Raw genomic sequence first — 15,029 nt, forward strand, 5'->3', positions numbered from 1 at the left:
ACCAATTCTACCCATTATTGACAACCACACTACTCAAATTCTTAGAAGTTCTATATATATGAGCCAATTTAGAAGAATTGTTCTGGAATCACTAGAACTTCATTAGAGACATCTATTGGTGAGATAAAAAATAATAATAATAAGAAAAACGACTTTTAATTGGATATAATCCAGATTTGTGAATAAGTATTTGGACACACTCAAAATGTTTTAAAGAAAATTCAGGTTTTCAGGCTTCCTTTTCAGTTTTTGGATAAATGATGTTGCTTCTTGTTTGATACAATTACTTCAAAATTGGGACTTTTTGATGTAAGAGCAATTTGAATTGTCTTCAGCGTTTAATCGATTTCTGAATTTTTTAAATTTGTAAAAATACTAGCACGTTTATGAAATAGCAAACTAGAAAAATTTCCTTACTACCCCATAAAAATCATTTTTACCCCATTAGGGGTAATTTACCCCAGTTCCCCGACTGCTGGTCTAAGTAAAGCTAGAAGTAGGTAGGGGTTTTTTCTTCGCAAGCTGTTGAACATCTGCGTTATGCGGATTTACTGTCGCTTTCGCGCAGGCGCATGATTTGACGTTTCTGTAAATTGGTGCAATTTGAGCCGAACCAAATTTATTCGCCATGAGATTTAAGCATTTAAATAATCACCGCGAATTAAAAACGGAAATTTTATTTAAAGTGTTGCATGTGATATTATAATATTATGAATTACATTATCCGCAATGTTTTCGAGTTATATAGTAAACAAAATATCGATTGCTTCACCGGTCCTTAATAATTGGAATATTATAAATAATTATTTAAATAATATCTTCCAATAGTATCTAGTAATGAAGTGCCAAATATTTAAACAAGACCAAATTGTAAAAAAAATGAAAAAGATTTAAACAAGACTAGATTGTAAATATAAAATAAAAAATGAAGTCTGTAGCTTTAAGCGTTTGGATTTTCATAAATTTAATATGTTTTGGCATGTGTGGATATTTTTATCTTATTTGGTCACAGTATTGGATAAATTTAGAAAGGCAAAGGCTCTTTTCTAAAACCCCGACAAAATCGGAGCGCGAAAAACCTCCCGAAGTTCTTTACTACGGAGCAAACCTGAGCGGTGGTAAAAAACCTATGCGATTAAACGTGACAGTAACTGAGTCTATTTTACAGAGCGTATACAATAGAAATAAGACTGGAAAGAATGTAGACAAAGTTTCTAACCTCAAAACGCTAGAAAGGTCTAAAAAACAGACAAACATGTTCAAAAGAAACGAGGGCAGGCCGCGATTTCCGAATCTAGGCAGGCCTTTCGTAGAACTTGACACGAAAAAGTACCAATGTGAAGTTGATAAACCGGAGAAATGCGTCGCAAAAGTCGAACAATACAAGACGCTAATAATGAAAGAATTCAATAGGATTATCATGACAGAAGGAAACATATTAAAGAACGGAGCTATAAATCCTTATAACGTCCGATTCGATCCGGAAAAACACGGAAATTATAGAGAAAAGAGCGGTAAAGAGTTGATGTGTGAGTTGAAAGAGAAACACGTTCGGACTATCACTGCCCTGGATGGACCATTTGCAGCACTGGGATATGGGAAGAGAATCCCAAATCAACCACTGTTGAGGAATAATTTCTATAACAGCTGTGCTATTGTTGCAAGCTCTGGGTCATTATTGGGATCTAATTTAGGAGACTTCATTGGTAAGTAATGCGTTCTAATAACCAGCTTGTGCGAGTAATGATCACAAAATCTATCTAAATCTGAGCTGGAGAAATGCGTGCAAAATGAGGAGATGCATGAATGGGGAAAAGTGAACATTATTTGAAGAAACAGAGTATTGTGGTATTCTACTCTCTAGGCAGGAGTAGGCACCCTTACGGGGAAGCGGAGTGATGGTTAGTTAGTTGTTACAGAATCAATTTATTTTTTATTTGATGTATAATGGTGAAATAAGGAAAGAACGCAGGCTGAGATATAAGCATTGTCGATAAAATTAAGAAAGGTGTGTTGAGATGGTTTAGCACGTGAAACGAATGAGTAAGAAAAGAAAGGTAAAAGAAATTTATGAAGCGAATGTAGTTGGAAAAAGGAGCTGAGGAAGACCAAAAAAACTTGACTTGATTAGGTATATCAAATACTTGAAAGCGGTCATGTCAGGACTCGAAATAATCGGCAGGTATGTATGAGGAAATGCTTAAATGTCGAAGCGGCGAAGAAAGTTTGCAAATACAGAGTGGTGTGACGTTCTATTCTCTTTGCCTACCCCTGCGGGGAAGCGGCGTGATGATTACTTAGGTAGTTTATGTTTTTTTAAAATCTCATTCATACATTATGTTCAAACACTATCAAATTACTTATTTATTTTTTTACAAAAATGTTAATAATATTAGTATATAACCACTCACCGAGATTTTTATGTCTACCGGTTTCGAGACGTACCCGTCTCTTCGTCAGGACAATCACTACCACAGCATGCAAACAATACCACCCTTTTGCATGCTGAGGTAGTGGTTGTCCTGACAAAAAGATGGGTACGTCTCGAAACCGATAGACATAAAAATGTCGTAAGTGGTTATATACTAATATCACTAACATTTTTGTAAAAAAAAATTAATGAGTAATAATGACTTACCACAAAGTAAATGCTTTTAATATTAATAATATTGAGAATGCTATCAAATCAAATCAAAGTTCTTTTATTCAAAAGAGGTATGTGTTACATTTTGTTTTCTTTTGATGCGCAGCTCTATAATTAGTTTAAATTTTCAATGACTTTATGGATAATAGATTTCATTCCATGAGAATTTTATTTAATCTTTTTTCCGCAGATTCTCACGACCTGGTCCTCCGTTTCAATCACGCGCCGACGCACAACTTCAGCCAGGACGTCGGGTCGGCGCCAAGACGACTATCAGGATCGTCAACTCGCAGGTGGTGACCAAGAAGGAGTTCCAGTTCCAGACGTCGCGGCTGTACCGCAACGTGTCTCTACTCGCCTGGGACCCGGGCAACTATACGGCCACGCTGGCGCAGTGGTACCAGAAGCCCGACTTCAACCTCTTCCCGGAGTACAGGAGGTTCATGCGCAGGAACCCGAGGGCGGACTTCCATCTGTTGAACCCCAGGAGCCTGTGGGAGCTGTGGGACTTTGTGCAGGCTAATACGCCGAATAGGCTTCGGAAAAATCCGCCCTCATCGGGATTTTTGGGTATGCTCAAATTTCAAATATTTCAATTTAATCGGTGTGTTAAGGGTAACTCGCAGAATTAAAATTCAGAACGCGAACAAGCGCGCTAGAGGTCGGTCGTGCTTTCAATCGTGATTTAAAAAAAAAGTATCTATTGGAATTAGATTTTTTTACACACACACACACATACACACACACTCACATATATATATATATATTTATATATATATATATATATATATATATATATATATATATATATATATATATATATATATATATATATATATATATATATATATATATATATATATATATATATATATATATATATATATATATATATATATATATATATATATATATATATATATATATATATATATATATATATATATATATATATATATATATATATATATATTTATATATATATATATATATATATATATATATATATATATATATATATACATATATATATATATATATATAAATATATATATATTTATATATATTTATATATATATATATATATATATATATATATATACATATATATATATATATATACATATATATATATATATATATATATATATATATATATATATATATATATATATATATATATATATATATATATATATAATATATATATATATATATATATATATATATATATATATATATATATATATATATATATATATATATATATATATATATATATATATATATATATATACGCGTATGTAATATTCTTATATTATTTTTTAAACTACAAATTTAGATATCTATAACTCTTTTCTTTTCAAAATCATACATTTATTTCAAAGAAAAACTAATGTTTTCAGTACAAAAACGGTATTTTAAGAAAAAATAAAGAAATAAGAAAATTAGAACAACCGACTAGATGTCGGTCGTGTTTCGGCGCGTTATTAAAAAAAATATATAAGTATAACGTGGTAATATTTTTATTTTGTAAATTGCGTGTAAATAATATGTAAAGTGGGTGTATAATAATAAAATAAACAATGTGTTGCTTTGTAATTAAAGTTTATTCTTAATTTATCTTTATAATAATTTTTATATCTATCTATCTATCTATCTATCTGATTCTGCCAGTTAATAATATTATCGGAAGTCTTTTGTTTTCTTCTGAGCGACGCATGCGACATCTAGTGGTAGAACTGTTTTATGTAGGTACTATTTGTAAGTACTTAATAAAATGTATAGGTAGGTACCTAGTTATTTTATTACATCTCCCCCCTTGGGGATGAAAATTCATAGTAAAATTTTCACTCGTCCTCCGGATCATCTTCTTGTAGTGAAGGGACTGGTATAAGTTTAGTGATATGATAAAGTTTTTTTTTTTTTTTTTCTTTCTTTCTTTTTTTCCTTCTTTTTTTTCTTTTTTTTTTCTTTCTTGTTTTTTTTTCTTTCTTTCTTTTTTTTGGATTTTTTTTTCTTGACCCTTTTAAAGTAGACACAGTTTTTTTCAATCCATTTGTTTTTTTCTTTTGAATTCCTTCATTTTTATTCAGATCTCTTAAAGTATCTTCTAATATAACCAAATGTACAACTTTTAATTGTTCATCTGCATTTTCATTCGATTCTAAAACTGGATTCCTGCTTAGACAATCTACTTCTAAATTCTTCTTTCCTGGAGTATATTTTGTTTTATATTTTGTAGTATTTTTTTCTACTTTATTTTTATTTTCATTCTTCAAGCACTGTTTCTGTGTTATTTGCATGTCTTCATTTTTATTCTGATCTTTTAAAATATCTTCTAATTTAACCAAATTAACAACTTTTAATTGTTCATCTGCATTTTCATTCGATTTTAATACTGGATTCCTGCTTAGACAATCTACTTCTAAATTCTTCTTTCCTGGAGTATATTTTATTTTATCTTTCGTAGAAGTTTTTTCTACTTTATTTTTATTTTCATTTTTCAAGCACTGTTTCTGTGTTATTTGTATGTCTTCATTTTTATTCTGATCTTTTAAAATATCTTCTAATTTAACCAAATTTACAACTTTTAATTGTTCATTTGCATTTTCCTTCGATTCTAATACTGGATTCCTGCTCACACAATCTGCTTCGAAATTCTTCTTTTCTGGAGTATATTTTATTTTATATTTTGTAGAAATTTTTTTCACATGATTTTTATTTTTAATTTTGTCACTAGTTCTTAAATTTCCACGTCTTCTTTGATTATCTTCTAATCGTTTTCTTTGATCATCTTCTAATTTTTCTCTCTCACTCCGAACATATTGTAGTAATTGTTTTAATACATCTAATGTTTCATAATCCATTTCCAATTAACAAAATTGTCGTTTTATAACGTGGTAATATTTTTCTTTTGTAAATTGCGTGTAAATAATATGTAAAGTGAGTGTATAATAATAAAATAAACAATGTGTTGCTTTGTAATTAAAGTTTATTCTTAATTTATCTTTATAATAATTTTTATATCTATCTATCTATCTATCTATCTGATTCTGCCAGTTAATAATATTATCGGAAGTCTTTTGTTTTCTTCTGAGCGACGCATGCGACATCTAGTGGTAGAACTGTTTTATGTAGGTACTATTTGTAAGTACTTAATAAAATGTATAGGTAGGTACCTAGTTATTTTATTACATATATACATACAAAAGTTTGAAATTTAAAAATATTGTAAAAATATTTTTGCATTTTTTAACTCTTTGTCTTTCAATAACGTTTTTCTTTTCGAACTCATACATTTATTTCGAAGAAAAACTATTTTCAGTACAAAAACGATATTTTAAGAAAAAAAGTCATTTGAAAGAAAATTAAGTTGCGTTTTATCGTATATTGCGACGAGCATGTCATTAAAATACCACATGAGAGCATCAACTTCTCGTGTCTCTTCTTCTAATCCCGAGGATTCTGGCACCTCGGAAGACCGTTGACGACCGTTCACGCACTATACTCAGCGGAACTTCGGGATACCGGACTGACCTGGGAGGAAGCCAAGGAGATGGCGCGTGACAAAGTGACTTGGAGACGTCTCGTGTTGGCCATATGCTCCACATAGGGAGCGAACATGGAAAAATGAGAAGCACCTTTACAAGTTTTTATTATAATTTCAGGTCTCGCTTTGCTGCTGCCCCGCTGTTCGTTCGTCGACGTATTCGAGTACATTCCTTCGGCTAGGCTCACCTCGCGCTGCCACTACTACGGGCCCGAGGACGACGCGGCCTGCACTTTCGGTGTGTGGCACCCCTTAGCGGCCGAGAAGGTACTCGCCTACAAGATGAACGGCGCCACGGACTTCACTGTCTTCCAGGCGGGCTACCTGCGCGTGCAGGGCTACCAGCATCTGGACTGTTAGCTGGATCAATCCGGGCTGTGTTTGTTGACGCGAGATGACGGAACGCCAGCTAGATCTATCTGGGATGTGTTTGTTGACGCGAGATGACGGAACGCCAGCTAGATCTATCTGGAATGTGTTTGTTGACGCGAGACGATGGAGCGCTAGCTAGATCAATCTCAACTGCATTTGTTGACGTGAGGCGATGGAACGCTAGCTATATCAATCTGGGATGTGTTTGTTGGCGTGAGGCGATGGAACGCTAGCTAGATCAATTTGGACTGCATTTGTTGACGCGAGGCGATGGAACGCTGGCTAGATCAATCTGGACTGTGTTTGTTGACGCTAGACGATGGAACGCTAGCTAGATCAATCTGGACTGTTTGTTGATGCGAGGCGATTGGGTTGTGTTGTTAGCCTTGCTGAGTTAAGCCGAAATCGGGTCGGAATCAGCGATATTTATTTTTATTTCATATTTATTTATTGAATTATGTGTTACGTCAGGTGTACAAAATACGATATTGGAAATTGATAGTAATAAAAAGGAATTAAATGAAATAAATACATTAAAAAAATACATTTATTGTACTGATTTTATGGCTTACGAGTTATGTACATAATTTTTACATATATATATATATATATATATATATATATATATATATATATATATATATATATATATATAAATATATATATATATATATATATATATATATATATATATATATATATATATATATATATATATATATATATATATATATATATATATATATATATATATATATATATATATATAAATTTATATATATATATATATATATATATATATATATATATATATATATATATATATATATATATATATATATATATATATATATATATATATATATATATATATATATATATAAATATATATATATGTAAATATAAATATATTCTTCAAACTCAATGGTGCATAGGGCACTGCATCGTATTATAACGCCTATTACTTCCATATTCTTCTTCATCTATGTTGAGATGTCAAAAATAATGTACCAAACCAATTATTGCAGAAGTTTTAGATCGGGGTTATCACAGAATATTATATGGCCATCAGAGGTCAAGTCCAGTGTTTGAGTATAATCAATAATATAAAACAATACTTACTTATTTATAATTTGTTTAATTTTCTCCTGTTATCAAATAATTTTACATAAAAGCAAATCGTTATAATTAATTTATTATAAAAAGGTCATTATTACTGTGCTAATAACATTGGCGGTTGTGAATTAAACTAGATTTTACAGCAAGAAACGGCTTTTATTTTACTCCCATATTTTGTACGTATTAATGAGGACTATTTCTGGGCTATTATGACGTTTGTTGATTGCACTTTTTTGTATATATAAATATATATATATATATATATATGTAATATGTATATATATGTATGTATATATATATATATATATATATATATATATATATATATATATATATATATATATATATATATATATATATATATATAAATACATTTATACATATATATACACATATATGTCCGCCTCCGTAGTGTGATGGTCAGCACGCTCGGCTACCGTTCTGGAGGTCCCGGGTTCAATTCCCAAGGGGGGTAAAATAAATATAAGTGATTTTTTCACTGTAATATTTATTCAATATTACCTTGGACTGGTATCTGAAGAGGAGGGCTGATCACCTTTCCTTCATGTGTAAACGATCAAGATAACACCGCGTTTATATGACACAGTGCCCTATGCACCATTGGGGTGCGGATAAGGGTTTTATTACTATTATTATTATTATTTATTTATTTAAATATTTATATAAATATATATATATATATATGTATAAAATGCGTGATTTTTTGATAGCTATCGGAAATTATTATTATCTGTGCCTACCCATGCGGGGAAGCAGCGTGATGGTTAGTTACAACATTTTGAAAGTGTCCAAATACTTGTTCACAAATCTGGATTATCTTCAATTATAGGAGTTATTTTTCATAATATTTTTTGACATCTCAAAAAACATCTCAGTCTATGACGGTCGTCAGCCCCGTAAATGCCCAGAGTACCATATTCTTCTTCATCTTCGATAAGATCTCAAAAAATTATGGTTAGTTAGTAAGTTACAGAATTTATTTGTATTTTTACTTTTATTTCACCATACACATACAAATTATAATAATGTATCCTCATTGAGTTTTCCCGTTCCGAAAGCGCATTTTACAATATTTATTTATAATAAAATACAATAGGTTTTAATTTAGATAAAAATAATTCAGTAAATATCAAAATTGTGTGAACGGTTTGGTTATAATTTTATTGTTGCATAAATGTAAAATTCAGAAATTTCCCGAAAATCTCGATTACTTTTGCCTGAAAGGCCACAGATGGCAGTAGTCGTCGTGAAAACCATGTGCACTTTGACATTTCAGCTGATCGTGTATACACACATACATGCATGCAGTTCGAGATACGTCTGCGTGCATTTAAATTTTATTAGTAATTTTTCCTAAAACTACACCCCTACATTTTCTTGCATGGGCGTGCTGAGTCCGAATACTTGCAACAGTTTACCTGTGTCGGATTATATGAACTGTTTTTCGCAGAAGCAATCTGTCAAAACGGAGTGTTTGTTATTTTAAAAGAACATCCAGATGTTTCTTATCGTTACTGAAAAAACTTATTTCGGCTCATTTTTCACAATGGCGTGATATATTTACGAGTTTCCGCGGTCTTTTGTTCATCTAGCTCGTAAATCTAACGTATTATCCGCGAAAACATTTGCGATAGTGTAATTTTTCTCTGTGTTTATCGATTCCTGTCCGAGGCGTTTGTGGGTGTGTGTGTCGATAATCGTATGCTATTAAAAATGTAAATATTATTAGACCAACAGAGAAATTGTGCCGTAAACTGTACTTTGTGTGGAAAATGAAACAATCGTTCATCTTTTAAATTGGGATTCACAACCTGTGATCAGCTGATTGATTATCCAATATGTAAGTATGCGCATGGAAATTACACTCTCACTTAGACAGAAAAATACAGTAAGCACTTTTTTTAGTTATTAAATACATCAAAATGGCTTTGCTTTCATTATTTTGCAAAATATGAATTAAAACAGTGAAAAATTGCTTCGTAGACACTCGACAAAAATGTTTTTTTTTTACTTCAAAACTCCGGAAAATATTGAAGCTATTTTTTGATGAACGTTGAGACAACTTCTTAGTTTAATAAGTTAATATTTTGGCGTGTTTGACTTGAATAGTACTTGGTATACGAGGAGGTTTACTTCATTCATCGATTAATTAATTTTCTATTCTCCTACGTTACATAAAGCGAGCATGTGATATATCTACACGTTCCCATTTTGCGGTGAATCGGTTAAAAAACAACTATACATTAAAAATAAACGTAACGCTTATTTTTCAACAATGACAGGTGAATATTTTTTTATTTTTTCACAAAAAATAGGCCAGTCGAATATATTTTTATTACAGTAAAACCTTCATATTCATCAATAATCTGACGCCGAGAATTTGACGAATATTTAATAAAATCAGTTAAGGACAAAACATATTAAAAATAAAAGTAATGTCGTTTATTTTTCAACAACGTCGGGTTGTGGTCTCGTGGTTAGTGTCGCGGACTCTTGAGTCAGAGTTTCTCGGTTCGAAACCACTCTACCACAATTTATACGGTGGAAAAGCTCATTTTGTCCATAATGCAGGTATGGTTTCGAGACGAAAAAATGGCATCCACGCGCCAAAACCTTATATAATAGATGCCAAGAAATTTAAAATCTTTGATTGCGCCCAAATAAGATCATATAAAATATTAATTTGTGATATAACTAATAAACAAAAGATTTTACATTTTTTAAACTAACTAACTAACTAACCATCACGCCGCTTCCCCGCAGGGGTAGGCAGATAGAATAGAACGCCACACCACTCTGTCTTTGCAAACATTCTTCGCCCTTTCCACGTTCATGCATCTCCTCATACATACCCGCCGATTGTTACGACTCCTAACCTGACCAAGTATTTGGTCAGGTTAGGAGTATTTCAAGTATTTGGCATACCTGATCGTGCCATGTTTTTCTCGGTCTTCCTCTGTTCTTTTTTCCAATTACATTCGCCTCATAAATTTGTTTTGCCGTTCTTTCCTCACTCATTCGTTCTACATGTCCAAACCATCTCAACACACCTATTTCAATTAATCTGTTCGATATATGAATAACGGAATACGTCAAATCGCCTCACAGAGTCTTGTAATTTGTAAAAATGTGGCTTATCACACAACTAATTGTAACCGACGTTATCTCTCGTTATCTCGCGTATAGCTTTATTAGCGATGTACAAACATCGCACATCTAAAAATAATTCGGCACAGACATTGGTCAGACACTATTGATAAATCAATGGACAGTAATAGTTTGTCTAGCACCATTAAGGCCTTACTCGCAATAATAGAATTCATCAAGCCTCCGGCGGCGCTGAGAGCCGGACGTCAATTCACTCCAAAAATTTGATATATATTTTTTTTTAGAATACATATTAAAAAAAACATTTTTATTTATATTTTTTTACCTTTTACATTTCATTAACTCTTTTCTTTTAAATTCCATCACCTGTTTAACGGTTCCGTTATTTGCAACTAATTTGCATCTTACTGATAAATAAGATTTCCAGAAGTGATGAGATCTTTCAGAACAGTGCTCGTCGATGGTTGCTTCGCATTGGAAGGGACAAGGTAGAAAGTGAATTAATTAAAGTCCAGGTGTAATTATTTTATTTAAAAATCTTTATACTGTAAATTATTAGTGTATCTCCTGTATGGAATGTTTATAATATAATAATTAAAAAAAAATTATTAAAAAATAAAAAAAATAATATAAAAATTGTATTAACATGTTAGTATTCGGCTCAACACAGGCCATGCCTAAAGAGCCGTAATACACATCGCTCACTTCTTTCAAGAACGTCATAAATCAAATATCGTCTTTTTTTTCAAATCGATTTTCAGTTGCATGTTTTCGGAATGCCCAGAAAATGTACTATATCCCAGCAAAAGTGGCATATTTTTAACTTAATATTTACCCGCTACAGGGCAGAAAGTGTTGTTTTTGCATTTTGAAGAAAAGGTATCGTTTAATTATTTTTTTAAAATATCCTAAATATTTTTCAAATGGAGAAAAAACCTCCAGGTTTTACCTAAAAAGATCTGTTGCGCAGTAAAAAGTTCAATAAGTGGCTTGATATTTTTTTCTAATACATTGTATTAAATTTTTAAACTTTAAAAACGTTCTCCTGAAAAATCAAGTATTTTGATTTATGACGTTCTTGAAAGGAGTGAGCGATAAAGTAAATGTATATATGAAATAAATATGCATATTCGAATGTAACTATGTATTATGAAATAAATAAATAATAAAATAAAAAATAAATAAAATAAAAAAATCCTGATTGTTTTTACCGCGTGCCTCAATGTTTCAAATCAAGTTACAGCACATTTAAAAAGTTACAATTATTTTTTGAAACTGGAAACCAATTTATTTAGAAATTCACAGTTGTTGTTGCTTGTGATTTGTTTTGTTTTCTGGTTTCGCAATTGTTTTTCGGCTCGCAATCCCCAGAGCTCGGTTCGGAATCAAGTTCAGACGAATACTTACGGCTTAATACCGATTCCGTGGTTTCTTAAGCCGATTACACGACCCAACTTGAACTTCGCTCACCGTTCCTCCGCTCTCCTGTACACCCATACCTTGCTATACGGCCCTTCTTTATACGGCATTTCGCTATAACGGCCTTCTTCAATTAACCGCCCTACACATAGGAACGTACGTGATACGCGCGGTTTTTCTTAACCTAACCTAACCTAACCCGTATGACCTACGCACACGAGAATAGATATCTGTTCCAAAAATATTTCATGCGTACTGGATACACTGACAATTTTTTTCAGGTTTCTTACCTGAAAATATTTTGTGACAACAAACGTTGTGATTTTTTGGCTTGTTTATAAAAAAAATACGCCTGAAAATAGCTCAAAGCTAGGGTTGGTTAAGGCACATTTTCGATTTACGGCCTAAAATGTTTCGCTATAACGGCAAAAAAAAATTTTTCGGTGTCGATATATGTACATGTTGCCAATCTTGCTGCAAGTGCAATATCTCAATGCACACTCTTTTCTATTTCCTCTTGTTTACTAGCGTTATTCAGTGTGTGCACAAAAAGTGACTGGTTTAGACTAGTTAATCTTCATTTATTTATTGATTTGGCGTTTAAAAAATATTTAAATGGACTATTGTTGTACATAATCTCTCTCTATGTAAACGCTTACATGATGCGTTATTGATAAACTAATAATTACATCTACATATATAAATTCTTAAAAATAATATTACCAACAATTGTATTATCTTTAAAATATCATTTCTCTAAAAATTGCCATGTCAATAAATTCTTCCTTTCCTAGAAAATAAATATAAGGGTACGTGCCTACACCCCCCATTAGCTACTGTTGTCTCCCATAAATTATTACTGCATATGTTAAAGCTGTCACTTAGAATTGTATAGCTACATAAGGACCGTCAGTCCATTTGATCTTCACATTCGTTTGAAAATGCCATAACGAGGCGAAACAATTGTCACAATATTAATTTTTTATGTTTTTGTTAATAAAATACAACTTAGTAGACTCAAAAATTCTGTGTTTGATTAATAAAATAATACAAGTTAATCTTCAATTAAAACGTTTTTTAAACTGTAACATCAAGGATGCTGTGGACAGCATCGGTGAATCATGGAAGGAATTAAAATTGATAAAAATGAACCATTTTTGGAAAAAAAGATGGCCAGAATGCATAAAACTACTGATGGAGAAGTTAATTTCCTCCCTGAAATTAGGCAAAATATTTTGAATAATAGCACATGATCTCGGCTTTGAAGGTTTGAACTAACGTGATGATCTACTTGAAGCTGATAGGAAACCCCTCTCATATGAGGAACTCATTCAGTTTCAAGCAGAACTGCATTTGATGAAGAGACAGAGTCTTTTGTATCCAAACAGCTTACACAAAAAAAATGTCGAAAGCTTTTTCCCATTTCGAACAACGAATAAACATTTTCCTAAAGAACGATCCTGACGTCGAACGTAGCGCTAAAGTTTGCAACGTAGCGCTAATGTATTTTTGATTTGAATGAAATTAAAAGATGTATTGCGTTTTGAATGATACTACGTTACATATTTATCAAATTTGGAACCGATCCCATTGAATTTGTTTGAATTTTTATTAAAATAATTGATTCCTTATACGGCTTTTCGCTTCGCGGCCAAGTTTCGTAAAACGTATCTAGGCCGTAAAACGAGGTATGGGTGTATTTCATATTCCACCCCTCTTCGACTCATACTTTAATTTCATTCCTTTGATAACGTTTGTTTTTTTGCGGGTGAAATAAATGTTTTAAAAGGAATATCTTGTATATTTCAATAAACACAATAGAACCATAAAAATGTATAAAAACAGGTTAAAAGTACACGACTATAATACATAATAAACTCCTTTTTCATTTTCAAATCACCTTCCACAAAGCATACAGATCACAATTAACACACTTTATGGTAACATATGTCCGATATATTATGTTAAATATCCGATATATTTTTATTTTCACATCTCAATATATGTAGACGAAGAAGAATATGGAAGTCTGGGAATTTACGGGGCTTATGACCGTCATAGGCTGTTTTAAGTGGTCACTTTACACACGTGTAACATTCACCAATTCTACCCATGATTGAAGACTCAAATTTTTGGAAATTCTATATATATGGTTCAATTTCGAAACATAGTGCTTGAATCACTAGAATTCAATAGAGACATCTATGGATTTCCATATTCTTCTTCATTTATGTTAGATGTCTTTTTTTTTAAATATCTCGTAATTAAAGATAATCCAGATGTATGAACAAGTATTTAGATACAATCAAAATATTGTATTATTATATTTTGTTAAAAATCTTGAGATGTCACACAAAAAATGTATTGGATATTTAAGCATACGATGCGGCTTCTCTGCGCCGCTAGCTTGTGAGGATTAATACTGAGTGATATCCGAGTCGTGTTAGCGGAAAGCTCGCGTGACAAAATGGCCGCCATATCCTCTAGGAACTACATATAATACATAACAGGGCTGGTCTCTTCCTTTACTGCTTTATTTCGGCGTTTTGAAGTTTTGGCACCTGCCCCAACACACCCCCAGGCTTGTACCGCTCCGGTGAGCACTAACGCAAGATTGATGACGCGTATTAGCAGCGCAGAGACAATGGTGTCACCAATGTGTGGCGCGATATACAAAGTACCTACCCTTTGTTCTACAGCCCACCAGTGACACTTCCGTCCCGAGGGTCTCTTTGCCGCGCACAACATTATATTATGATGTAAATGAGGCGAGGTAGCCCAACACCGGCGTAT

The 15,029-nt window shown here is 32.0% G+C and overlaps 2 protein-coding genes across 3 annotated transcripts in view; both read left to right on the top strand.

Annotated features, from left to right (window-relative positions):
• The first annotated feature begins 588 nt into the window (after positions 1-588).
• Positions 589-7,138, top strand: LOC148307604 (beta-galactoside alpha-2,6-sialyltransferase 1-like). Its single transcript, XM_088263148.1, is given in 4 exon segments — positions 589-1,706; positions 2,835-2,902; positions 2,905-3,214; positions 6,316-7,138. Coding segments are annotated over 4 exon segments (1,401 nt in total). The 5' UTR covers positions 589-925; the 3' UTR covers positions 6,558-7,138.
• A 1,869-nt stretch (positions 7,139-9,007) lies between these two features.
• Positions 9,008-15,029, top strand: part of mtd (TLD domain-containing protein mustard) — a 315,010-nt gene continuing 308,988 nt past the window's right edge. For both annotated transcript variants that reach the window (XM_088263104.1, XM_088263106.1), the window contains exon 1: positions 9,008-9,549. The gene's annotated coding sequence lies outside the window, so the exon portion shown is untranslated. The remainder of the gene's footprint in view (positions 9,550-15,029) is intronic.

Source organism: Brachycentrus maculatus, unplaced genomic scaffold (genome assembly GCF_059751285.1).
Source record: "Brachycentrus maculatus isolate JH-2025_06_01 unplaced genomic scaffold, ASM5975128v1 h1tg000196l, whole genome shotgun sequence".
In the NCBI taxonomy this organism is placed as follows: Eukaryota; Metazoa; Arthropoda; class Insecta; order Trichoptera; family Brachycentridae; genus Brachycentrus; species Brachycentrus maculatus.